Source organism: Lichenostomus cassidix, chromosome 12 (genome assembly GCF_008360975.1).
Source record: "Lichenostomus cassidix isolate B80296 chromosome 12, HeHo_3.0, whole genome shotgun sequence".
Classification (NCBI taxonomy): domain Eukaryota; kingdom Metazoa; phylum Chordata; class Aves; order Passeriformes; family Meliphagidae; genus Lichenostomus; species Lichenostomus cassidix.
In genome coordinates, this window is record NC_139493.1 from 19,577,682 (window position 1) to 19,604,422 (window position 26,741).

General features: G+C 43.4%; 1 protein-coding gene across 1 annotated transcript in view; it reads right to left on the reverse strand.

Moving 5' to 3' along the window:
* Positions 1-17,267: 17,267 nt before the first annotated feature.
* WNT7A (Wnt family member 7A) overlaps positions 17,268-26,741 on the reverse strand; it is a 36,789-nt gene continuing 27,315 nt past the window's right edge. The window contains exon 4 of the mRNA XM_085073136.1: positions 17,268-19,341. Within this exon, the coding sequence (XP_084929262.1) occupies positions 18,862-19,341 (480 nt within the window). The 3' untranslated portion in view covers positions 17,268-18,861. The remainder of the gene's footprint in view (positions 19,342-26,741) is intronic.

The following is a 26,741-nucleotide window of genomic DNA, read 5'->3' on the forward strand; positions in this document are numbered from 1 at the left end:
TCAAGGTGCTTTGGTGGAGAAGGTGGAGAAGGGAAGCAATGTGTGCACAGTAAAGGAGCTGTTGGGATGTGCCAGGAATTCTGAATGCCAAGCAAGGGGCTGTGGCTCAAGGATTGCTTCAGAGCAGCAGCAGCTCTAACACTGCTTGGGGTTGGTGACATCACTCCATCAGAACTGAGCAGGGACATTGAGTGGGTCTGGCACTGTGTGGAATTCCTGGGAGCCAGCAGATATCCCTGTGTGCTGTAGGCTAGAAATGCAGCACTTGGCACTGAGCACTTGGGAAGACCCTCTGATTTTCTATTAACTGTAGGTTTTAAGACTTCCCTATCTCACTGATATCCTGCTCATCACCTTTAGCAACTGGGAGAAGAGGGAAAGTGAGTTGGAGAACTCATTCCCAGTGCATGGTCCCTGCATTCCTAAACTGCCTCAGTTCCACACTTGCCCTGTCCTGTGGCTGAGGAACAAAGACAGACTTTGCCTCTTCTGGGTCTCACTGGCCCCAAGTACCACCCCCCTTTACTGGAAGCATAACCTGACCCAGCAGGTTTAAAAGCAGGATCCTTTCCTTAACTATATTGAGTTGATGATAAATATTTCCAGGAACTACAAAAAGGAGAAAAATAATTTCTGGAAGGATCGCTTGTCTAAGAGTGCACATACTGCAGTTGTAGGTGCATTGCTGGGTGAGTTTAAGTGTTCTAGATGTGTCAGGTCCTGGCATCTCCATCATATGCTACTGCCTCATTTTAGTAATAAGGAGAAGATGATCATAAATCTCACTGAATGCTTTAAAAGATATTTGGATGCTCAGACATATTGTGACATAGTGAAGTTGTAGTATTTCCTTACCTGAGATGCATAGGAATAATTACACATGTTGTAGAACTTAATTAATTGTCTCATTTCATGCAGTATGAAATGCTAATATGTGAAATGACTCAGTCCTCATTCATCATTTCATACCATATAAATCCAGTTTATGATGTTCAACAAGATGCAAGTCAGACAACGGGACAGAATTCCAGTAGTCTTGTCCCTGGCAAACCAAAGGCAAATCTTGGTAAATAAAGCCAGCTTGTTAATAATAAGCTACTATTAATTAGCATTCTTGAACCAGCTATTGAGGAGTTAGATGAATGAGCAGATCTGGAGCCAAGTCAATAATGACTTTCTGTTTCTGTAACTACATCAGCTTTTAGAAGGTCTGAGACAGTTCTGGCACATAATTGGCCCAGCAGTGATAGATTGGCAGTAAGGAGCAGATCTGCCTTCCTGGATCGAATTGACCTGGTTCTGTATAATGAAGCATTAGACTCCTCTGTATGTCTTTACACAAAGGGAACAATCTAGAACCTGTTTATCTTGAGCAGCTGTTGGCACCTTCCTTCCTTCTGGAGGCAGCACCAGGGTGAAGAGCAGCTTTAATGTGGCATGTTGATTAAGCTGCACAAGAAAAACCTTAAAAAACTTGTTCAAGTGTGGAACTCCCTAGTTTTTCCAGTTCTAGACTCCTGTCACCACCACTTCATGCTCAAACAGGTTGGTGATATCCTGAAACATTGCTATAGCCTGATAGCTGTTTATGTGCATTTGATGGAAACTTTGTCACTGCACACTGCAGGTCCTGCTGGGCTGTTTCACAGAAAAGCAATAACTTCCTGAGATCCAGAGCCATGGATTCATCTCTGATGTGGAATAGGCTTCTGTGATGAAGATGATGCCATTCTTAATGTACAAGATAAAGGGTGTACAATAGAAAGGGCTAAATTTATGATGGCTGCATGCTCATAATAAGACAAAAATTGCATTTTCTGCTGAAACCCTGTGTAGATTTTTACATAGCTACAGGTAAAAGTAGCTTTAAATATGGTACAGCCATATGAAGTAAAATATAGGAGGTAATGAGTATTTTGTTCAAGTATTGGATGTTTTTCTGAGAAGCAGAAAAATCTGTATAACTATTTTGACTTTTTTTTTTTGTTGAAACCAGCCCTCCTCCAGAGATTACTAAAAGCCCATGCAATATAAAGCTCTGGTCAGTGGTTGCTACCAGTTTTGCTCTTGACAGTATCATTTTTGAGCAAATATCCATACAAAGAATTGACTGAAGTGTCAATGACAGCAGGAACTCACATGGCTTAACCCCTCCACCCAGATTCATATCAAACAGAAGCAGAAGCAGGACGTGACTCTGGTTACATGCCTTGCTCCATTAGTGAAAGTCACTGTGCTGTGGCTGGGAAGGAGAGGAGATAAAGAAATTATTACTTGTTTTTCCTTGAGAAAACAGTGTATTATAGACCTGCTTGGAATAATGGGAAATAGGCTTTTGGAAATAGTACTGAAGAATGGTGTGTTCTGTGTTTTTACATGGAAAACACTGCAAGTTTTGGGTTAGTCATCCATGTGTCCAATATCCAGAAGAAAGTGTGGTATGTTTGGTTCTGTAGCTTATTAAAATATACCAACAGAGCAGGGCTTTCTTTCTGGTAAGCCAAACTCTGCAGCCTCGTTGCTTTCTCATTATTTGATTAGAATAATATAAAAAGGTCAGGTTTAAATCAATAAGAAAGAAAATTACATTCCTCAGTGGAAGGAAGTTGGCTTTAAGAGTGAAAGAGCTACCAAAGGACCCTGTCCAACTGTTTCCAGAAAGGTTGGGAGTTTTACCTCCCTGTTGGCTGCACTGCTGCTTCTACACTCTGGAGCAGTTTGCAGCTTTGCCCAGGAGCTGAAATGCTGAGTGTCCCCTTGTGACAGTCTCAGGGAGGCTTTGCATGACTTGGCAGTCATTGTCCCCTTCAACCAGCACAGAAGTGATGCACACAGAACGAGCCTCCTGCCCCATAAGCAGTTCCTGCTCCAAGAGATGTTCCTGGGGTGTTATCCCACAGAGCTGCATGCTCTGCCACAGCAGCTCGGAGCAGCCAGCCTGTTTCTGCCAAAGATTTGGAGCAATCTGTTCTCAAGGGCTGTGGCAGAAGTTTCTTGGTGCCAGAATGCACCCAATGTTTCAATTTGCGTATCTGTGTGTGAGAAGATTGGACTCTGGCTATGAAATGCCACATGACTCAACTCCTCCAAAATATATGAGCAAGTGGAGGTGGGTTTCAGACCTTTCTTAGCGTGGGAGCTGTGACTCACATTCTTGAAGACAAAAATCATGCCCCCCAGTCCCATTTTGTTGGTAGTGCTCTTTATTCAATCAGCAGTGTCACCGGATGTGGTGAGCCAGGCGAGATTTTATGTGGTGATTCTGTCCCACAAGTCCTTTTGGAGGATTTGGAAATTATAACAGCAATAACAGTTAACACAGAGCACACGTTGTTTGGAAAGAGTTTTGCCACAACACCTGTCCTAATGCAGTGTCAGTGTCTTCATTGCTGCTGGTGTTTCAGAGCATTTGTAATGCACAGCCTGCCTAAAGCTGGAGCTCAGTGCAGAAAACTGCTCACAAGAAAGGGCTTGTTGGCCAGATTTCCCTGCGAGAAACTCCAAGGTGCCTTTGTAATGTAACCCTTTATTAATGACAGAAATGGAGTCAAAAGAACGTATTGCAAGCCACTGAGGTTAACCAATATGCCACTTAAATATAACTGTAGTTTGTGTTATCTGTTACTGAAGAAGGTCATGGGATCTATCGTTTGCAGTGGGAACTTGCAGTGCCAACAAATTAGCATCCAAAGCCCTGGCTCAGCATACAGAGCAGCTTCTGAGAACTGCCCAGGAGCTGCAAGTGAGAGGAACAGGCTCCCTCCAGCTTCTGGTCCTACTGTCATTTATTCAAACAGTCTCGCTCTTGTTGCCAGCCTTAATGTGCTTGAGAAAGTGTCAGTGGAGCCTGAGACAGGGAACAGGAGGGGTGGCAGTGCCAAGGGGCTGAGGCAGCCGAGCCCAGGGAAGGGACTGTGGTGCTGTGCTTGTGGGGCTGAGCAGATATCTCACCTCTTTCTGCTTCAAGGAAGGCAATGACAGGGTAAGCCTGAGAGAAAAAACTCTTCTGAGTGGGTAGAAAAGAAAACCAATTTACTTTGAGAGCAATGAATTTAAGTGCTTTTGCCCTTTCTTAGCAAGACTGGCTAAGAAGGAGAAAAAAGGGAGAAAGCAAAGTCTTCTTCTTTCCTCCTCCCCCTTGCAAAATCCTACATGCCCTTTTGGCAGAGATCCATCATTCACTTAATGTGTCCTGCTGAAATCAATTCATGTGTCAGGATTTGGAGAGCTAGAACAAAATTTGTTTGCTGATCCCATCCACAGATCACTCAAGAGGATTCATAAAGGTTAGCAAAAATACCCACAAACCCACATTCAATTTGCTGTGTAAAGTAATGCATTAGGGAATGACAGATTCCAGCAGGGAGGGGAAAAGCCTGATTGTACAAACCAGTTGGTCAAAGTCCACAAGCACCTTGAAGCGCATGCAATTACATGAAAGGGGATTTGCCTCCTTTGGCAATGGAAAAAAATGGCCTTTATATGAAAAGCGTGCCCTGCTGAGTGAGGAAGTGAGGGTATGAAGAGGTGCTTTGTGGCTTGGGCTGTGTGACACCAGAGCGTGGGATGTGTCACATGTGGGATGGGTCACACAGCTCAGGAGGGCAGCAGGTCCCTTGGCCACTGTTGCTCTGAGCCAAAGCCAGTGCTGTGTCCCTGCTGCCCATGGGGTTTGGTGGCACTCTGACCTCCACATTTAATCTGGGGCATGTGGGGAGCAACTTTGCCACTACATAACCCCTCCAGGCCACGTGGAGAATTTTCTCTTCCAACTCCTACTTTTCACAGACCTATGAGGTCACTCCTGGTTTGGGATTCCCTGGTCTGTCTGCACTGACATGGAATCATAGAATCAGGACCATCCTGAGTTGGAAGGGAGCCCCCAGGATCACTGAGCCCAACTCCTGTAATACACATCTTCAAAGTTCCTGTTCAACTCACCCAGCATAGAACTCAGCAATAAAGTGTCCAAATATCTGTAAGCACTGAGGAGGAGTTCTCAGGGCACAGCCTTGGCCACAGCCTGCTCTTCTGTCTGTGGGTGTACTGAGAGCATCACTTCATGCTCTTGCAATAGACCAAGTAGGACCTTGCCTTTTGAAATTATTCTTAATTAAAATGCAATTAACTGCATTAAGAAGAAAGCGGCTTTCTCTAATCTCACATTTGAACCGAAAGGATGGCTATGAATGTTGGTCAGCACTGCTCAGATGCTCACCTAACAACACCCTTCTTGCTTTCCTGGGCTCACAGAGTGCAGCTTCATATAGAACATGAGACTGGGAGGGCAGAATTACCCTGATTGTAGCTGAAGCTGGCACCAACTGCATTAACCTGCCCACAGACTGATGTGCAGTTCTACAGCCTCACTGTGTGTAGTTCCTCTGGTAAATAGTGTGGGGCATGATGTCACTCTTGCTTAAAGCAATTTCTTGAGTTGTAAATACCACTAATCAATTCCTGTGACTGAATCCTGTGACCTTGGGTGTAATCCATGACAATGCTGACTTTAATGTATTTTCTAGTCTTAGCAAAACTACTTTTAGCTGCCCTTTCCCATTAATTTCCCATCTCACTAATAAAATACTAAGAGAATCATATTCACCACTTCTGCCAATTTTAACCGGAAATAATTCTGACTAAGGAATATTAAATGTTGCACATTGACAAATCTGATCTCTGCTCATCGTTGCTGGGGTCAGCAGCCTCCTCCTCAGCCTTTTCTCAAACCCAGGCATACTTTGCAGTCCAGGGTCACTTGACCAGTTTCAAACTCAAATTTAAAGGGCTTTTTATTTATGCCCAAAGCAGGAGAGGGTAAGCAATCGCTGTCTGTGTGAGAGGTTTTGTTGTGATACTCCTCCAACTTGAAAACTTCCTTCTTTGAGCCCAGTGTCTCCTTCCTGCCTCTCCTTCCCTTGGCCAAACTTGCATGCAGACACTTTTGAAAATGATTGCTATTTGTTTCCACTTGGTTGTCTCCTACAGCAGGAAAATTACTGTACAGACTGGGAGGTTCTTAATAGGTTTTGGAAGGGTGGTTTGGGGAGGATGATTGAGGACAAGACACACAAACTGTCTGACAGGAAGGATATTTGCACTCAGAGGATTTTTTCCCTGACATCTGAGATGATTCCAGTGATACACATGCTATGAACTGAATTGCTGTCACACAGGTTAGGGGAGAAAGCTCTGTGGCAGCAGCTAACCTGGGCAGGTTTCTCTGTTTCAGGGCTTCTGATCTCTGACGCCACTGCAATGCCACAAATGAGCACCCTGTGTTTGAAGTGAGGGAGAGAGCTCAGAGGCTGAATGTGGTCTGCCAAAATCTCTCTTGCTCTCCTTCTGTGATGACATGAGGAATCTCTGCGTATTTGGCTTTTCTTCTAGACTTGTGACAGGAGCATAGGCACAGTCAGCAGCAGATGCAGCCTTGTGGGGCTCTAAATCTCTGTAGCCCCCGTGGAGATTTTACACTTGTAATTCTCAGCTCTGGCTTTAACAGTTTTGCTGGCTACAGCAGAAATCCTCATTGTTTCAACATATCAGGGTGACAACTTGGTGTTGCAAAGTTGTCTTTCATCTTTGCCTGTACTGCTACACCACTTCAGCATCTCCAGGCCCCCCAGCCATTTCATCTCGAGTGCCTTGGCACTGCAGGGCTCAGCAGATGCACCAGGCTGGTTCCTGTGTCGTGAATGTGGTGAGCAGAGCTGCAGCTGAGTGACGTGGGTTCGTGGGTGGCAAGGACCTGCAAGGCTGACAACACTGTTGGAAAGTTTGTTCCCTAGAATCTGAACTTCAGATAAATAGTACATGCTGGCTGTAATTTAAATTCGATCAATATTCAGTTAAAAAATAAATAGAAAGCTTTTTAGATCGGTGATGTAAGGGAATGTTGGTTCAAGGAAGTAATTACATATTATGTAGAAAAAGTCAATTTAAGTCCTCAATAATTTACTTAAGTGATTTACTTGACTGATGTGTTTTCTTGACCCAATAGGGCAGAGTAACAGACACTCAGTTATGGCAGAGTTCCAGCAAAACCAGCCGTTGTTACCGTCCGACATAAATCATTAGCTACTGTCTTGTTCCAGGTGTACACAGGTGCTATTTAAAACAAAAAAAAGTGATAAATTTTATGTTTGTAAACATAACTCTGCCAAAGGTAATCCTGTTTCTGGCAGATGAAGATGTTATCCATACCTCTTGCTAAGGCAATATCCATTTTCAGGAAATAAAGTTCCTAGTATGTAATTAGCTCAAATTGGCCGACATTAGGGCAGTAGGGATACGTGGTGGGTTTTAGCTGGATAGCTGTGAGAGAAGCTGCCCTCTGCCAGTGCCTGCTGCACAGACTTGTGGGGACAGCTGACAGGATGGCTGCTCGGGTGGCTGCTGCTGGCCTGCTGAGGCTCCTGGGCTCCAGGACCACATCCACCTCTCATTCTGGGCTGCCATCACATGGTAGTGGCTTTTTAAGGATTCTCTTTGGACTCTTCCCAGATTACATACCATACATGTGGAAGATAGAGATTGCAATTTGTAGCCATGACAATGATGCTGGCAAATGCTGCTGCTCTCTCCTTGCTGTACCTGTGATACAAGGGTCCTTTTAAAAATTACCTCTTGTGCCGTGCTCTTCCTTTAAAGTTGAGAGGAAACTTTGGCCCCTGACAGGATGAAACCGTGGCTGCATGGGGTGGGTGTGTGAGCTCTGAGCTTGGTCTTGAGCTGCACCAAGTCTCAAAGAACAGCACCGAGTCCCATATGCTTGTTCCAGATAGATCTGAGACCAACCGAAATCAGAGTTTAAGATTACACATAAATGGCTGCAGATATTCCTGGGTAAAGTTGTATGATCCAACATATTTAAAAACTTCAAGCAACCCATTAGTCCCCTGTTACACACCTGTTTCCCTGTTCCTTACTGCCTTGAGTGCTTGTAGCAGCAGTGCCAGAGGTTACGTTGCCTCTTTGCCTTCCAAGTGCCTTCCCTAGGCCATTGGGACAGGCTCTGCTTGTATGTGCCTCATGTGAACATAGAATCCCTGCATGGCCTCAAGACCCTAAAGGTCACCTCGTTCTACCCCCACTTCATGTGCACATGTGATGTTGTGTGCATCAGGTATGTCTTCCTGCAGCCATCGCTTTCTGAACACAGTTTTCCACTGGCAGTTCTGAAGCCCTGGTGGTACCATGAGCTACAACAAAGCAAAAAAAAAACCCTACTAAAAATGAAAAAAATCCCCCCATAACCACTCCTTATCTGTACTCCCTTGAAAATTATTGGAATATAATTCAACTACTGCTACTTCAGCATTAACTCTAGTATGTGTGACATCCCTTTAATTCCCATGCACTGAAGATCACCAGCTCTAGGAAGCATCTCTGGAAGATGCAAGAAGCTCAAGAGCAAGTGGGAAAACCAGACTTATGGTAGTTGGGCAGGATGATGGTGAGCAGCAAAATGGAGCTGAATTCTTCATAAAACTTATGTGGCTTTGCAATTATAACATGAAACTGGGGCAGACAGAACCCAATAAACCACTGTGGGGAAGGGATTCTAACACATGTTTAGAATGGAGCAAAAATGGCTACTGACAATTTTTCACATATATTCTTCTAGTAATAAGTAGCTTAACAATTCTTGAGCTTGGTTATGAAACGAGATCATTAGATCAGCATTTGAGACCTATTTACTGTGACAGGAAAACAATACACCTATGATCTATTGTGGGCTGGGCTGAAATATCCAACTTCAACAGTAAAAATGGCTGATAAATTAAATCAACATAATATCCCTGAAATAGTACCAGTAGTTTGTGTATTACAGCTACAACCAGGTGTTGAATTTTGTTCTCAAAGAATTAACCTGACCTTCAGCCCTCTCAGGTCTTCATTCTCTTCATAAAGCCTATAAATACCACAGACAAGGCTTATGTCATTAGCCTCTTAATGTTATAAACATTTAATGAAGTTAAATTTGAAGTACAACACATTGTAAAATCGATCTGATCTTGTTGGGGAGACAAAGGGAAGAAAATTGTTGGTGTCATTTGGAAAACAAATTAAGAATTACATTCACTTAACTTTGAAGTGGATGAAAAATTATGGCCAAGACGGATAGAGCCATTGTATTTCAAAGTTAAAGAGGGCTGGGAGCAGGGAAGCCTCTTGGTGCTGGATGCTGTCTGACATAGATTACCAGCACCCTCAGTGGCAGGCAGCCCCCCATGAATCACTTGGGGCATGACAGGCAGCACTTTCCTAGAAATTGGAGGAATTTCACTCTAAATATTGCAGCTCAGATGCCTCTCCCCCAAAGCAGCCCCTTTAGCAGCTGGAGATTGCTGTGCTTTTGGCCACGTCTGCACGGTTCCCCCCCAGGCACCTTGCTGGGGGATGCTCATTTGCTCCTGTCCCCCAGTACAGCCTTACTCTGCTCTCTGACACGGGGCTGTCTTATCTGGTTGTAGGACAAAGCCATTCCTCCTGCAAATGCTTCCCTGTAATAGGCTTTCTAAGGAATGTGTCGGAGCATGAGGTCTCTCACCTTATACTGCAGTGGGAGCACAGAGCTTTGAAGGCAGCCAGCTCAGTTTCCTGGTTTACCAGCACTCAGTGTCTCCTCCAAGTGCTAAGTGGGAAGAAAAGAAAGACATAAAAATAAATAAACCCCTATTAGTGAAGGTTTACTGTGTAGAAATCAGAGACAATGAACAGGAAAAAGTGAAGCGCAACGGACGTGTTAAAATGCTGCAGACAACAACCTGCTCAGAGGAAAGTGTATTTGTTCTTTCTTTTTAAAACTCATTATTTATTTTCTCTCTTCTTCAGACCTAATGTCTCACTAATGAATTCCAGGGGGATTTTTGAATCATGGTGATATCATGGGTTAAACCCCTTCTCTACTTTTTGAATGTAAATTCTTTTTGACATTCTTAGTTATTGCAGAGCATTGACTTCTTTCCTACAACAAAACCAAACGCTCTTTGGTTTTGCATAGTTAACATTTTGCTAATGGGTAGCCAAGATTCTCTCAGCAGCTCAACAACATTTTCTAAAGCACACTGGCGTTGTTGTAGCAACTGGTGGCTGATCTGTGAATAAAGCAGATGTCATTGTGGCAGGATAAAGGGAGAATAATCTATCACCCGGCCACTGCCACTCCTGCCCAAACAAGTCATCAAAATGACAACTTTGGTGTGCAGCCATTAATTCAGGTCTATGTATCCCCTTATCTCATCTCAATATTATATCAACCAAGTGTATGTTATAAACACCAAGAGTTTCCCAGCCCCTCTCTGTTGTCTCTCTGGAGGAAGTGCAGCCTAGATGTGCTGAGGCACTGACAGTTTGCCAGCTTCCTTTTAGGCTCTGATTGATTTTGCACTGTTGTCCAAGCTGTTCTGGCCTAAATAAACACAATATATATTCTGGGGTGCTTTTTTTCTTTACTGTTTAATCTGAATTCAGCTCATGTGGCTCGTAAGTAAAGATGGGCAAGCATCAAAATATTCTGACAGGTGCCTGAGCTGAGCACAAAAGGAGAGATAGAAGCAGATAAATTGCCTTTCTAACTTCTCAGAAAGGCTCTAATCCATTTATTATTGTTTTAGTTCTAATTCTCACAATTTGTACTTGGTACAGTTCACTGACCCCAGTGAGTCACCTCACATCCCCCTCTTTTGGTGGCAGCAAAAGTGGTTTAACAGTGTCCTGTTAAATGCTTTCCATTAGAATATTCCCTAACTTTTTTCTATGCTTCCAGGGCTGAGGCATCACAGCAATTTGCCCCTGCTTTGAGGAGACTCTGAGCTGAGTTTCAGCTTGCCAGAGGTTGGTTGTTCCCTCTGCTGTCCACATCCCCTCACTTTAAAAGCTTGCTCTGCTATCTTCTTTGCCTCACAGCTTTGCTAATCACTTGACTTAAGGAGACAAAACATGAGACCAGGTTTCTACCATTTCCCTGGTGCATGACTCATACTTAATGTGGAGGTTATATTAATTACTGTGTGCTCAGCATTTAATGAGCCTGGGAAGGAGACTCCTCTCTTCAGCTATACAGAACATGCAGGGAAATTACTGCATGCAGTGAATACATTTCCCAAACTCTCAAATCTGGATATGCCTTTTATAGAAGGAGGCAAATCAGTCATTGCTTGAGTTCCTTGACACAAGATGGCAGAAGCTGAGAAATCTGGGCCATAGTCCTAATTCTCTCACAGGCTGCCTTTGTGCCCACTGGCCAGCCCTCCTGGGCTCTGTGTCTCCTGATTTCCTGTCTGTTTGTAGGGATAATAGTGGCTGGCTGAGACCAGGCTCAGTGCAGAACATTTGTACAACTTGACATCACAGCATTAGAGAAGGCTGAGAGGAATTATCCTGATTTTTTTTATATGTGAAAAATACATTTTTTTTTCCTTTTTTTCCCCCTTTTAAAATAAATGACATACCTTCCAGTCCTGTGTGATGGCATTATGGTGTAACAGTACTGCCTGTACTGGATCTTCTCTGTCTTTCTACATGGACTTCTTTCTCAACGTGATGGGTATTTAACATCAACTGTAGGATTTAAATAGTTTCAAAAATATGCTGTATGTGATGTCCATCACATATATTTCTATGAGCCCACGTGCAAAAGAAAAGTTGCTAGGTAATCATTAAGTGTGAGAAACAGCTCACAAAACAGGTTTCTTGCTGATTCAAGGGAATAGATGCTTGGTTTGGCTTGATCCAAATGAAATTGCTCTATGGGCTGTGTAGCAATGGGGCAAGCTTAGCCTTGGCTAAAATCTGTCCATTTTGCCAAGCCCTTTCTGTTCCCTGGTGGGCTCAGTGGTGTGCCTTCCATCCATTGAGTTGTTCAGAGGTTTTCCTTCTTATGCTCTGTACTCCAAAGCATTTCTGGGTTGCACCCTGTCTGTTATTAGCCTTCAGTTTCTTTATCTTTCAAATTTCTGTATCAGTCTCCTACTTAGAATCTTGGAACATCCTGAATGGGAAGGAACCCACCATGATCATCCAGTCCATCTCCTGACCCTGCACAGACACCCCAACAATCCCACCTGTGCATCCCTGGCAGTGCTGTCCAAACACTCCTGGAGCTCTGGCAGCCTTGGGGCAGGGACCATTCCTGAGGAGCCTGGGCAGTGCCAGCACCCTCTGGGGGAAGAACCTTTCCTGATGTCCAGCCTAACCTGCCCTGGCACAGCTCCAACCCTTGCCTGTGTCCTGTCCCTGTCACAGGGAGCAGAGAACAGAGCTGTGCCTTGGGAGGAGCTGCAGCCCCCAGAAAGGTCTGACCTCAGTCTCCTGCTCTCCAGCAGAGCAAACCAAGTGCCCTCAGCCACTCCTCTTATGGCTCCTCCAGACCCTTCACCATCCTTGTGTCCCTCCTTTGGACACTCTCCAACAACTTTAGAGCTTTCTTATATAGCAGTGGCCACAACTACAAACAGTAGTTAAGGTGAGGCTGCCCCAGTGTAGATCAGAGCAGGACAATGCCATCCCTGGCCCAACAGGCCATGCTGGGCCTGGTATTCCCCAAGACACAGATGTTCCCCCCTGGCTGCCAGGGCAGTGCTGACTCATATCCAACTTTCCATCCTTGGGGATTCCCAGGTCCCTTTGCACAGTGCTGCTCTACAGCACCTCTTTCCCCAGCTTGTTCATACATCCAGGGTTGCTCCATCCAAGGTGCAGAATCGGGCAATTGCGCTTGTAGAATTTCATACAGTTGGTGATTGTCCAATCGTCCAATTTGTCGAGGTCTAGTCCAATGAACTGTTTTTCCCTGCCCACACTAAAATGGAGTCTGATGGAGTTGGGTAGAAATTATTTTTCTTTCAGACACTATTACCATCACTTGGAGAATCTCTGTGGTCCACAGCTGAGAATGAGTCAGAGTGTGTGAAAGTAAAATATAACCCTTGGGACAATACCAGAAACCTGACTAATGGATGTTGATTTCATCTACTTTGCTCTACCCGTGCTCTATGGGACCAAAAAATAAGTTGCTGGGTTTTTTCAACCAGAATGCTAAGAGTGTTATGGTATTTATTGCCTCTTATGGTGTAAATAATAAAAGGATTTCAGGATAAAAGGACAAATGGCACAAAGGATCCAGGAGGGAATCTGCCAAACTAATTTTAAAATATTAATAGTTAGAGCAGTGTTTGCTGACATCATGTGAGTGAAGAAAGCTCAACAGCATTGAGAGAATGAGAAAAAATAGCAACAGGAAAAGGGTTGTGGACAATAAGTAAATGTGATTAAGTGATAATCATAGAATTCCTGAATAGTTTAGGGTGAAAGGAATCTTAAAGCCCATCTATTCCAGGTTGCTCAGAGTTCTGCCCAACCTGGCCTTGGACACTCCCAGGGATCCAGGGGCTGCCACAGCTTCTCTGGGCACCCTGTGCCAGGGCCTCCTCACCCTCACAGCCAAGAATTTTTTCCATGAGTAAAAACTTTCTTCCAGTAATATTAAGCATGATCTGTGCTACCTGTAGGCCTGTCTATGGTATCTACGCTTCATAGGAAGTCGCATCTAAATTGATGAAGAACAAAACTCAGCACTGCCTCTTTACAGGCTTTTGCTACAATTTCCTTTGCAAGTTTATCTGAGTAGAGAACATCTCTTCCAGCCCAGTCTCTTCAACTTTGTTTTAAAAAACCACCAGTGCAGCTTTCTCAATAATGTTGGAAAGGTGAGTTCGGAGCATGTGGTGTATTAGGTGATGGAGTAATTCCATATTTCTTGTGTTGGTCTGAAAAATTAAAGGTACAGTGAGAGGACGAGTATTTATTCATGTTGAATGTCCTTCTTCTCTATTGTATCATAGCCCCTCTTGCAGACCAAAAGTCAAAACACACAAGCCCTCAGTGACTGGGAATGCATCAGAGAGCTTACAAATGCTCTAAAGAGAACTGAAATCCAGGAGCTTGGAGAAAATAGAGCAAGAAGCACATGGGAACTGCAGGCTGGTGACAAGGGGAGGCATCTTTCCTAACACCAGGAATGAATGCATAGTGCTACACTTCCAAGTGAGAGTTCTCTGGGACTTGTTTCAGAGCTCCCAGTTGCACATTACACATGTGCTATTGATGAATCTAACAACAACAAACTAGAAAATCAGCAATTTCATAAAAGACTGAAAAGATGCCTTTGGGGTTTTACAGCATCATCTCTGGACAGGAGAACTGCAAAGTTCTGTTATCCCACTTCAAACACCTGGAGTCCTTTTGATCGACATACATCTCCTCAGCATTTTGACTAAATCATATGTTGTTTCCAGAGGAAGAATTTCCTTAATTTTTGTTCAATACTAATCACTCACCTTTGAGAAATTATTGGTATGATTTTGAGCAGAAAAGAACATGAACAGGGTCAAAAAGTTAGGTGACTTGTCACAGTGACCACTTAGATAACTATGAATTAAGGGAGAATGCTTTAGAATCGATATGAGCCTCATCATCTAAAGTCCTGCTGAGTGGTGAAATGTCCATACTTTTATTTTTGGACAGTTTTTGAATATTCAAGCCTGACTCAGACGGTACGACTGCTGGCTGGCAGCAACAGCATGTGCCAGGTTTGGGCAGCCCTGACTGGATGTATCAGGGGCTGAGTCTGCAGTTCAGACTTGGAGACCTTCTTGCTCTATCGACTTCTTTGGGTTACAAGCTGGGGACAGGGGACTGTATTGGTTAATGTGCACATTTGGGACATTCACAGACCATATTTCCTCATGTCTGTGATAATGACAGATGTGAAAATACTGTCAGAAATACTTAGGCAGATCTTAATTTGCATTTGTGACCCCTGACTACAGCCTGCGACATTTCTCTGTTTAACAAATGAATTTTAAAGTATGGTCAGTTAAAAACAGTTTTGTAATCCACAGAAGAGTTCATTAAGAGCCTTGTGCAATATGGTGTGTAGCCATTATTTTCCCTTTCTAAGTTACTTTGTCCCCTTTCAATAACTTTACCAAATGAGCCACTTAAAGGTACATTTTGAGGATGTTTTCAGTTTAATTATCACTGTTGAAAGACATATCTCCATTAGCTTTGTGCATACATGGCAAAGAAAACTTAATCATTGACTGACTCATGTTTTATGTAAGTGCTTTTAGTATCAAGCTGATTGAATTTAGGCTAGTTGTCCTTTTAGAAAGGCTGAGAGGTAAAACTTTAAAACTTATTTAGGAATCCTGAGGCATAACAAATTGATTTCCATAAATTGAGGTTCCACCATGGGATGAGGAAGGGAGATTTCATCTTTAAGAGCTTCCCAACTTGCAGCCAGGCTTTTTCCCTTCTGCTTCCCACTCCTCTCTGCCCCTGTTCCTTGGCTGTGTTTCCCTTCCAGCCCCATCCAGGTTATCCCTGTGCCCAGCAGCTCAGTGCTTCCCTCTCAGCACAGATGAAAAGATGTATTTTCTTTTGAGGGCTGCATTGTTCTGCAGTTGTGTGCATTTCAGTGCCATTGTGTGGTTCTTCCCCAAGTCAAAACAGAGCTCTTCTATCCCCGAGCACAAAGACCAAACTGTTGTCGGGGGGAGGAATATCTACAAACCCGTAAATCTTCTCCTTTCTCCTGTTTATTCTTCGTGCTCTTCTAGCCCATTTAGTGAATGACCACTTAACTCCAGACTCATGGCACATTCTGATGGGCCAGATTTCTCCTATCTAAGATGACACAGCCAAATTTCCAAATACTTTCTAGTCAAATGCAGCATTTGGTTTTTCTTGCTTTTTAATTCATAGTTCCCAAACTGTTTTTCCAATTATTAAACAAATTGACATTTTTTAATTTTTTTCTCTCCATTTTCTCATCAGAAATATTGTAAAATATAGGGAGAATGTGTACCAAATTAAATTCATTGTGCATCCAGTTTTTTATTATTGTGAGTAAAACTGTTTGAAGATATTTGTCCTTCAATAATTAATCTGCTAGCTGTACATGGCACATCACCGCATACGGAAATTTACAGGAAGCAGGAGTTTTACACATTATTTTTCTATGGTAAAAACATGCTGCAAAAGTAATAGTTTGAAAAGTAACTCTAATCATTGAGGAAAACACAGTTTTAACTATGATATTATATCCACTAAATCGAAACCCAATACAAACCGGGGGGGGGGAGATTCCAATATTAAACATCAGATCTGAATTATTTAACCATAATACTGTGTTGTAATGAACATCCCGTACTGTATGTGGTTGCATTTTATACCTTGTGTGGAGTTTAGAAGGACTAAGAGCAGTGACCAACACAAATTTGCTTTTATATTGACAAGTCATAAGTTTGAAAGTAAATTATGTTAATAACTTTATTTTGATACCCCATTATGGTGTCTGAATTGAATAAAAGTTCTATTTTGAGTTAAGTGGCAGGTCCGCAAAGAAACTGTGTATTAACCCTTACTATACATTGCTAGGATTAGGTACTGCATGGGCTTGTGTTCTTAAATAATATATATACAAGGAGTGAGTTAAAACCCGAGTCCTAAAAGGTAGGTTGTCAAACTTTGCAGCATCTTTTGGGATGCTTCTGCTTCCCTTCTCAAAAATTCTCTGTTTTAGCAGTCTTAGATGGGAGTTTTGCCGGAGAAGGATCAGTGCACACAAGACAGACTTGTCTCATCTACTCCTTGTAGCACTTACTGCTATCCAGGAAGTCAGTGACACATTCCCTTTACTAATTCCTCATTGACTGGGGAGATCCTGCAGTCTGGAAGGAGGAAAGAATCTGATCTGTCCCAGACAATGTGCAATATCATCAGTAACATTGGGCCATGTTTCTTACTCAGTGAAAAACAACATCAGAATTAGGTTTTTTTTTTTTTAATCAGTCACAAATGAGTTAAGCAGAAGGAACAGAATGATTCTAAATGCAAAGAAATATTTACCACTCGAGTGTCTAAAGATATTAGCAGTGATGAAAAGGAAATACCACAAAGAGAATGCAAAATGGCTTAGTTGGGCTCTGAAAAACAAGTCAGTAGTCTTTAAATTTGCCTCTTTAAACCTGTCTGAATGCTTTTGTGGATTTTTGAGCTCTGGCATTTTGGGGGGAAAGAATAATGTAAATGCCAAAAAGAGTTGGACAAAAAGTAAGCTTTGTATCCTATCTATGAGAATCAGATGATGTGTGTCATGCTAGTTATTACAGTCACAGTCTACAGTCTTCCAGTGATGGAAACCAAATTTGACAGTAGCACAATGCAGAGGTTTAACTGACAGCACACACAGCACATTTGCGAGTCATAACGCCACAGTTTAATGACTGACGCATGTGGGAAGCTAATTCGGAATTTTTTTTCTTGAATGGGATAAATGAGCATCCAGTTAATACCAATCATGAATTCAAGCCGTGTGACAAAATTGATGCTACATACCCTGTTCTTGTTTTGCATATTCTGCAAATTGAGCCGCAGGAAAAGAGCCAGTTTGTACACACATCCGGAGAGAAAGTTCATTCTGCTTTCTGACACATCCACCAATTGCAGCTGAATGCATCCAGCTTGTTGCTGTTGTGTTCACAAACTAATTACCCTTTCTCTGTTAAATAGCCTAAGAATTACAAATTGTATGCCTGTTTTGAGAAAAAGTACAGGTTGAACAAGCAGACATAGTATAAATAAAATATTTATATAAAAATAGTCTCTTACAAAATATACTCTCTTATCCTATGGTTGATTTTTCCAAAAGATGGAATTTTGTCTGGATTTTCTTATTTTTAGACATATTCCAAACAGGATTTTATTAATGCTTCTTTCTTTAATCAAAGAAAAAAAAAAGAAACCACAAAAACTGGTAAAGATTTGTAACCCCTACCACTCGACTTTTGTTCCAGACAACTAGCAGCAAACAGGAGGAAACAAACAAAAACCCCAAAATACAGTGTGTTTGTGTATGTACATATATATAAAGATGCCAGCTTTTGTCCTTAAACATCCAGTACTGTAGAACATATCCTGCAAGTCGAACTAATAGAAATATCATAGTCAAGAATAATATATACAGCTCCAGTTTTTTCTTGCTGATCCTACAAAATTATTCCACAAAGAAAGCCAGCTATCTACATTAATTGCAGAATAGTTCTAAAAAGGTTGGTAAAGTTCTTTTTTAATTAAATAAATTAATATTAGTTTTATCTGAATAAATTGTTAAATATTGCTATTATTATGCCCAAGTGTCCCAAATCCCTGTGCTAAAATCTGCAGCACACACACACACACGAGAAAGGCAGATAAAGCAGTGTCTACAGAAACCTTCCACAGTTCTTCTTGCTGCAGCAAGTGCTGTGACGTGGAAAGCTGGGCAAGACCAGCAGAAGCTTTTCATGAGTGTAGAAGCCTAAATCTGTGTCATCCACACACTCACACGGGCGATGCATGGGGAGGCTCTGTCCATCCCATCCTGTGCAAAGCCCAATTTTAGGGATTCCTCCCATACCCCTTCCTGCTCCTTTTACATAGAAGTGTTTGACCATCTCTTTGCCAAACCAAGAGTTAGTTGCCACACCCAGAGATTTCCCCCTGACTGGTGTCTCTCCACAAGGCAGTCAATGCTTCTTGCTTTCGAGGCGCAGGTTCACTGAGATGATCCTTTTCTCTCTCTTTTGTGTGTCTGGTGGCCCGGGGTGGGGTTTGTTTGTTTTTGTTTCTTGGCTGACTTTATAAGAGTCTGAAATGTGTATCCACATAAGCAATGAAACGTGAGAAGAAAAGAGAGAGCTCCATTCATCAGCTTTTCTTCGGGGAGAGCAGGACTTCCTACAGTTCTGCTCAGGTACGTCGAGTGCATGTGCAAATGTATCCCATCGGGGAGGAGCCCCGGGCAGGTGCTTACTTACAGGTGTACACCTCTGTCCTCTCGCTGCACGTGTTGCACTTCACGTAACAGCACCAGTGGAACTTGCAGTTGCACTGCCACACCCTGGAGTACTGGTGGGTGTTGTAGCCGCGGCCGCAGCACATCAGGTCACAGCCGTTGGACTGCTGCGCTGTCTTGTTGCACATCCTGCCCTGCGTTCCCACGCTGCCCGTCACTGGGTCCTCTTCGCAGTAGTTGGGAGATTTCTCTATGTACACCAAGTCTGTATCCATGGGTTTGCGATAGGAAAGGGGCTTCTTGATTTTGAGGAAGGTTGGGCGCTTGTTGCGGCTGGCCCTGACAGGCTCCACTTGCACCGCCTCGTTGTACTTGTCCTTGAGGATGTAGCCCAGCTCCCGGAACTTGGGCAGCGTTGTCCAGCAGGTTTTAGTGGTGCAGGATCCCGACACCCCGTGGCACTTGCACTCTAACTTCATGTTTTCCTCCAGGATCTGTGGTTAGAAGAACAAAGAAGGATGCATTAACACAAGCAAGATTCTCCTCAAAATAGCAGGGCTGTTTGGTGGGCAGTGGGTGACACTCAGGGATGGGGTTGTTCTCCAGAAGGAGCTGCCACCAGACACAGGTCATGCTGTTGTCCCAGGCAGCAAATGCTCAGCAGAATGAACCAGTTCTGCCTGTGAAGCTGATTCCCCTTCTGCACAACGACTGCACAACAGTGAAGATAACTTTGCCTAACTTCACAGCCGAGGGACCAAAGGTAAAATTGGACCCTCCTCAGCCACAGCTTTTCTTCAACATGGTTGCCCAGTGCTTCGTATTTGTCTGGTCTTGCAATGTTTGGCACAGGGCAGTGAAATTAGGAACTGGCAGAGAATCACACCTTCACATTAAGTGGCCCATTCAGAATGGTTGCAGAGTTCAACAACAGGGGCCACAACTCTACTTTTGTAAACAGAAGTTCAAAGGTAAACTGCATCTCAGTCCTAACACCTGAAAATTACATGAGCTGGAGCAAGAGAGGAACAAGCAGATAAACTTTATCAATGGTTATCCCCCTGTAATCTCACATTAATCAGCAGCACAGAACATAGGATTATTTAGTCATACAGGCATCACCTGTTCTAAATGTTCCAAGTCAATGCTCCAGTTTGGAGATCTAAGCATTATTTTTGATATACCACAATCAAACACACTTCTGGAAGGCTTGAAGTAATTTGCCTCCTGTCACATGGAGCATACAAACACCATAGCTCCTTTGCAAAAAAAAAAAAACCTGGTCTGTCTTAGAGCATAAAGGATGAAAGAAAAGATAAGGAATCAGTTTCATGTTTTGTCATCAATCCTTGTTAAAAATTTTCTATCTCTTTAATACTATAAAGCATCTCAAACACCTCAACATCATGGCTTGCTCCAACCTGTCTTGTGTTCTCTTCTTTGTAGGGGTCTCATGCCTGAGTTGTCACTACTTTCCTTTTGAAGAGAACAAGCTTCACCTTCCCTTCCACCTTCACATCCCTTGGAACTCTGTCCCTGTATCTTCTTCTGCTGTTTACCAGGCCAGTCTTTGCCAAATAAAACTGGGGACCAGCTTAGTCCCTGCTCTGTGTCCTGAGCCCTACAACTGACCCCACTCAGCAGTGACATTGGGATAACGCAAGCAAACACACCTAATTCCAGCAATTAATTTCCCACTGGCCTTTACTTGAAAGAGACCATAATAATCTTGATGATGAAATTCTGCCTAACCTGGCAGAGACCAGCAGTGGAAAGCCCAGCCAGAGGGATTATCAGGGTTCAGGGAGTGGCCACATAATTTTTCCCCTGAGAAAACCCAGCTGATCCATGCAGCTCCAAACCTGGGCAGCTGGGAAGGCTGGAGGGAGGTCAGTGATATGGAAATTGGAATTAACCCTTTGTTACAGCCTCTCCCTAAGTTTTGGGTGTTTGGAAACAGCAGACACTCTCACTGGCCATTTTCAACACAAAACAGCAGCCTGCACTGAAGGAGCCAAGTCCAGCTCCAAGGCTGGACATATGTGTGGGAACCTCAAGCCTAAAACCTCACTGGGGTGGAAAGGAAAGAGCACATCTCAAGCCATGAGCAGGGCACTGGCACTGCCACATTCAGCTCCAGCCCTGCTTGGTGGCCTTAAACCCAGAAATTCAGAGACTCCACGGAGTAGCTGATTATTTGCACACCTCTTGGTCTTGAGGCTTTTCCACATCACCTTGGCACTGTAACTGCTATTGCCTGGCCTTAGGACAGTTTGGAGCTGCCTCTTTGCTCCTTGTCCTTCCTCTGCCTATTTTCCATGAAGACAGGGATTTCAAAGCATTAAAATGACAGGCTGGAAGAGCTGGGGCTGTTCAGTCTAGAGACGAGAAGGCTCCAGGGAGATCTCAAAGCAGCCTTCTAATACCCAAAAGGAGCCTAAAAGAAAGCTGGGAAGAGAATATTTATAGGGGCATGTCACTTAGGACAAAGAGGAATGGTTTTAAACTGAAAGAGAGTAGGTTTAGGTTCGATATTAGGAAGAAATCCTTCCCTGTGAGGGTGGGGAGGCCCTGGCACAGGGTGCCCAGAGAAGCTGTGGCTGCCCCTGGATCCCTGGAAGTGTCCAAGGCCAGGCTGGAAAGTGCAGGTCCAACACTTTGACACAAGTGAACTCAGCATGTTCTAGGTCACGTTTCGTGCTATCACCTTTAAATCAGTTTCTCATGCAAACTATTATGACTGCCCTAAAACTCAGATGTGAGAAACTTCCATATTCAGATCTACATCTTAACTTCTGCTCAAGCTTTGGCTTTATCTCGTTATCTTGAGTTTCTCTCTCAGCCACTACATACTTCTTTTATTGCTCACTCATTCATAAGGCAGGACACTTTGAAGATAGATGAGGAGATGGAAAAGGAGTTATAGCACAGAAACCGGAAAAATAACATAAATTCCTTTAGCCTCATTTGTACCTTTTAAAAAGCTCCCTCTTTTTAAATTGAAACTAGCCAGAGATACATTTCTCAGCCCTAATTCAATCACTGCTCTCGTAGAAGTGGCTGGCCCTACATCCTGGTACCATGTTCAAACTTGCAACAAAATATTTCCAACTCACCTGCCATGGGGATCCGCCAAATTGGCTTGAAACATTAACACGAAACACATCATGTGTCATCAATCCAGGCAGGGTTTTTTCCTGAAGTGTAGTTAAGTAGCCTAAATTACCTTTTGGTTTATTTCATTACCATCCCATTTACAGCCAGCAATCTCTGGAGATGAGCAGCTCCTTGGGAAGGAGCTGAGCCAGCGGCTGAGGTGGCGTGGTGTCATGGGCTGGGCTCCTGCTCGGGGCACACAGAGCCAAACACAACCAGCCCCTGCCTTGCAGGTCTCAGCTAAGGCTGGCCTGGGGCACTCAGGACACAAATGTCTGGTTTTGCCTGAACAGAAGTTTGAGCAATACCAGCTGAGTCCCAGTCCCAGTGGTCTTTCCTAGAGGTCCAAAAACACTTGGAGGAGGACAGGAAGGAGCAGCAGGATGAGAAAGTGCTACATTATTGCTCTGTTTGCCATTTATTGGTTTTGTATTTTCCTAAGATTTACTGGCTACCTCTCCTTTTCTCTCTGCACTTGTCAGAGGTCCCAGAGATTCCAATACTCTGTGCTGGAATCTCTCTGACACATCTGCCTTGTTCAGGTCCCCTGCACTCTGCAACTGAGCTTTCCCCTCCAGATCTGCCTCCTCTAACCCAGCCTCTCCACCTGTAGCTCACAACCCCTTTTTGTTGGTTCTGCTCCTGCACACATATCCAGTCCTCCTCACTGGGCTTTCAGGGCTGTGTTCTGCAAGTTCAGCAAGAGATAGAATTGACTGCACAGCCTTTGGAAAATAGGCTACGTGGAACTTGAACCGTCTGTCCTCAGCAAAAGCAAAAGCCTGCAATGGTGATTTGATAGTTCTATTGTACTCTGACAGCAGGTGCTTGGACTACTTGTTTTACATTAAAATATGTGGATGGTGGTATTTTAATCTATTATTCCAGTAGCCACTGATGAATCAGTGCCTGTATAAATTCAAGATGAATCTTGCAAAGAGAAGAAGAAAATAAAATAGGGGATTCTTTCAGTGGGGACAGTAGGCCACAGTCTTTTCCTTGATTGCCATAAGCCAAAAGCAGCACCCTCCCCTTAAAAACTTGCTCCGTTTTAAAAACAGAAAGTGTTTCTCACCTTTTATATCAGGATTTGTTTCTTTGAAGGAAATATCCAGCAGCTCAGACTTTTAACATTAGATTAAAACTTTAGGTATGTTACAGACTGATTTTTCCTATAATGTAAAAGCCTGAAGGGCACAAAATTTAAATGCCAGGTCCCGTTTCTTACCAAATGACCATATCCAGCTCCATCAACTATGGGAAGTAAATCTGTATGCACCAGTGAATGCTCTGAACTGGATTAAATGCAAACAAAGAGCTGGAGTTCGTTTAGCTTTGTCCATTTTTTCTTTGAGCTCCTACAGTACACTGTCAGTACTTGTTTCTCTCTCTCTCTCCCTCTCCACTTGCCTCTAGGAAATAGTTTGTGTGGAGAGAGCTCTCGCTGGCTCTCTCTGCTGATGTTATCTTCAGATGCAGCACCTTTGGGCACTGCCATTAGGAACAGAACGTGTTTTCTCTCCCGGTTTGGTTTTGCAGGGAATGTGTAGGGTTGGCCATGTGAGGGTGGCAGCTGCAGCTCTGCTAGCCCAGGAGCTGTGGGGTCTGGTTCCAGATCTGTGGTCCTGGAGCCTGCAACCTGGCTGGGGCTCAGACAGGGCTCCTGCCTTCAGCAGGAAGTGCTGGTGGCACTGGAGTGGCTTTGGCTCACAAGGGACACTACTGCTGCTCTGCAGCTGTGTGGCAATTGTGTCCTGCAGGAGGTGGGATGAGTGTCCTGCTCTCCTGGGGGAGTCTGACACACAGAGAGCTGGATCTGTGCCTGCAGTGCTCAGGAACCCTGCTGAACCCATGCAGGGATTTCCTCAGTTCAGTCTCTGTCACCTGAGTCACACGAGTGGTGTGTCTTGGGGTTCCAGCACCCAAAGCAGTTCCCAAAGGACCCCTGGTCCCTCTGTGGCACCAGGGACTGCCCAGCCCTGTTTCAGTCTCCAAAACTCTGCAGTCCTCAATGCCAAAGCCGTGCTGAAGGACCTACATCTCAAATCTGGAAATCATCCCACCTCCAACAGGATTCCCATGGAAACGGAATCAATCCACAGCCACCACCACAGTGCCTGAGGCCAGGGACCCTCCTGCTGCAGCCACAATAACTGCAGCTGCAGTCTGTACATGCAGCCCAGGGAATTAGTGAGACAACAGACACTGTCTCCTGTCCCACCAAGACCATGATCTTGCCTAATTTTGTCTGATATCTGATCACCTGGGTCAGGAAATTCCTGTCACCTGCAAATGTCTGCACACACACCTTTACTAAAGGTCAAGGAAAGCACAATTATTGGCAAAACGAGTGAGATTTTCACTCCACACTCCATTTGTGATCTGGGGAGGTCAGTGGACAGATGCCCCTTTCAGCTGGTGGAAGCTGAGGATTTGTGATTAATATTATTACAGAGACAATTGTAGCTCCTTAAATAAGAAAAAGCTCCTCAAACTTTGGAAATAATGTTGAGATACATTGGTCTTTTCTGCTGAAAAGGATTCATTGAATAAAAATAATGTTTTAAGATAATAGAATAAAGCCATGTCTTATTTAGTCTTTCAGCAAAATAACTTGAGAACGAAATCATATGTAGAGCAACTGGCAGTGAGGTGTAGAGTGAGACCAGGCATTGACAAGGGCACTGGGGGATGTGTATACTGACTGGACAGACAGCAAAAGGACTATGTCTCTTAAAGTTACTAGGAAATGTCTCTGCCACTTGTTTTATCCAAGTGTGAGATTAATCTCAAAAGGATGCTACTGTTTGAACAACTTGCAGGACAGTTCTAACACCAAACCTCTTAAATTTAAGGGCAGTACAAGTAATAGTTGGTGCTTCTTGATTGGAAAAAAAAAAACAGGAGAGAGCACAAAAAAAGGAAAGTCTGCTGTCAGAGGCAAATCCTGTGAAGGCTTTAAGAAATGTGAGAAACAGCATTATAAAAAACATTGAAATGCAAGTTTAAAATTAGCAAAGGCGCACTTAAACAAAAAAAGATGGAAAATATTCCCATCAGTGGATGGCCACTAACTATATTCACAGAGCTGCAGTCAAATGTGTTCTGTGGAAGCACATTTTGCACGGATATCCTCTGGCAAACTGACTGGGATGAGCTTGGAAAAGATTGTGTCCCACACAGTGACTCATTCCAGACAGTCTTTGATACCTCACTTGAACATATTATGAAGATCTTATTAAGCACAGCCAAAAGATTTTTTTCTCATGTTTATGATAAGTAAATCTGTGCAAAAGGATATCTGAAGTCAGTATCAAACAACTTTGCTACTGAACACCATGAGCTGTGACTATCCCAGAAATCCTGCTACCCCAGGCAGGCTGAACTATTTTTCTCATTTCAAGAATTTTTGTGTTTTAAATAAAAACTGAGTGGGAAATCACCACAGCATGTGACCCACATCAATCAAACCACCTTTGCACTTTCCTTGGAATAGGTGTCTCAGGAAAATCAGGCAACATGCTGCTCTGAGGACTGATAATGAAGAGAGCCAAGGGCATTCTGATAAATGACACCCTTCTGCAAACACCTCAGCTGCGTGGCATTTCCCAACACCACTGTCTACCTTCACTAAGGGATATCCTGCTTTAAAGAGCAGAAAAACTTTTTCCAGATATGAAGTCATGATAGCCTTAGAAGTGAAGACTTCAGAAATTTTATACTCTCATAAGTTCAATCTTTTGTGTCCTATTTCTGACCTTTCTCTAGGCCACCAAAAGCATGAGGTTCCTTTAATTTCTTATATGCCCTTTAGAGAGTTTCATATTTATTTTGTGCTTTCTGCCTAGAACATTAGTTGCCCTTTACTTCATCTTTGTAGAAAAATGATCATATGGAGCAATTATTTTTGAAATGCAACTTCTATTTCCACAGTATATATCAAACAAGAAAAAAAAATATTACTTAGACTTTCTGCATGGTCACAGTGCTCATGCACTGCTGCCAGTACATGCAAACAGAATGAGATGTTCTCCTCTTTCCCTGAGTAAGTTGTGTTGTTTAAATCACAGACCTGGTACCCTTCATTCACTGACTAACACTGTGCAGAATAGCAAATGAATGAGAGCAAGGCTAGTAAATGCTGAGAGGAATGCAGCAAAAAATATTTTCTCCTGCATATTTTTCTTATGCTTCTGATAACCCCCATGACTTGCCATATACTAAATCAATTTATCACCACTTCTGGGTCCAAAAGCAAAAGAGCAGTAGAAAATAAATTTCACAGAATGCTTTTATAATAGTTATTTTTGAAGAAGAGCTGAACTTAGGACAAAATGGACATAACTGGTTTCAAAAGGTGTGATTTAATGACACAGATTCTCACACAACCCAATTAATGCTCTTCTCAAACCATAAGGCATAGCCCTTGCCTTTTTTCAAGCACTGTGAAATAAAACAAGGTGTCATAATACCTCAGAACCACAGAAATATCTGGTTTGGAAAAGCCCTCCCAGACCATTGAGGCCAAGCTGTGCCTGATCCCCACCTTGTCTCCAGCTCAGAGCACTGAGTGCCACATCCAGGGGGTCCTTGGACACCTCCAGGGATGGGGACTGCAAATCTCCCTGGGCAGCCCCTGCCAGTGTTTAACAATCCCCTCCATAAAGGAATTCTTCCTGAGAATTCTAATTCTTCCTCAACTTTCTGTCACTGAGGGGTCTTTCTAGGAGAACACCTT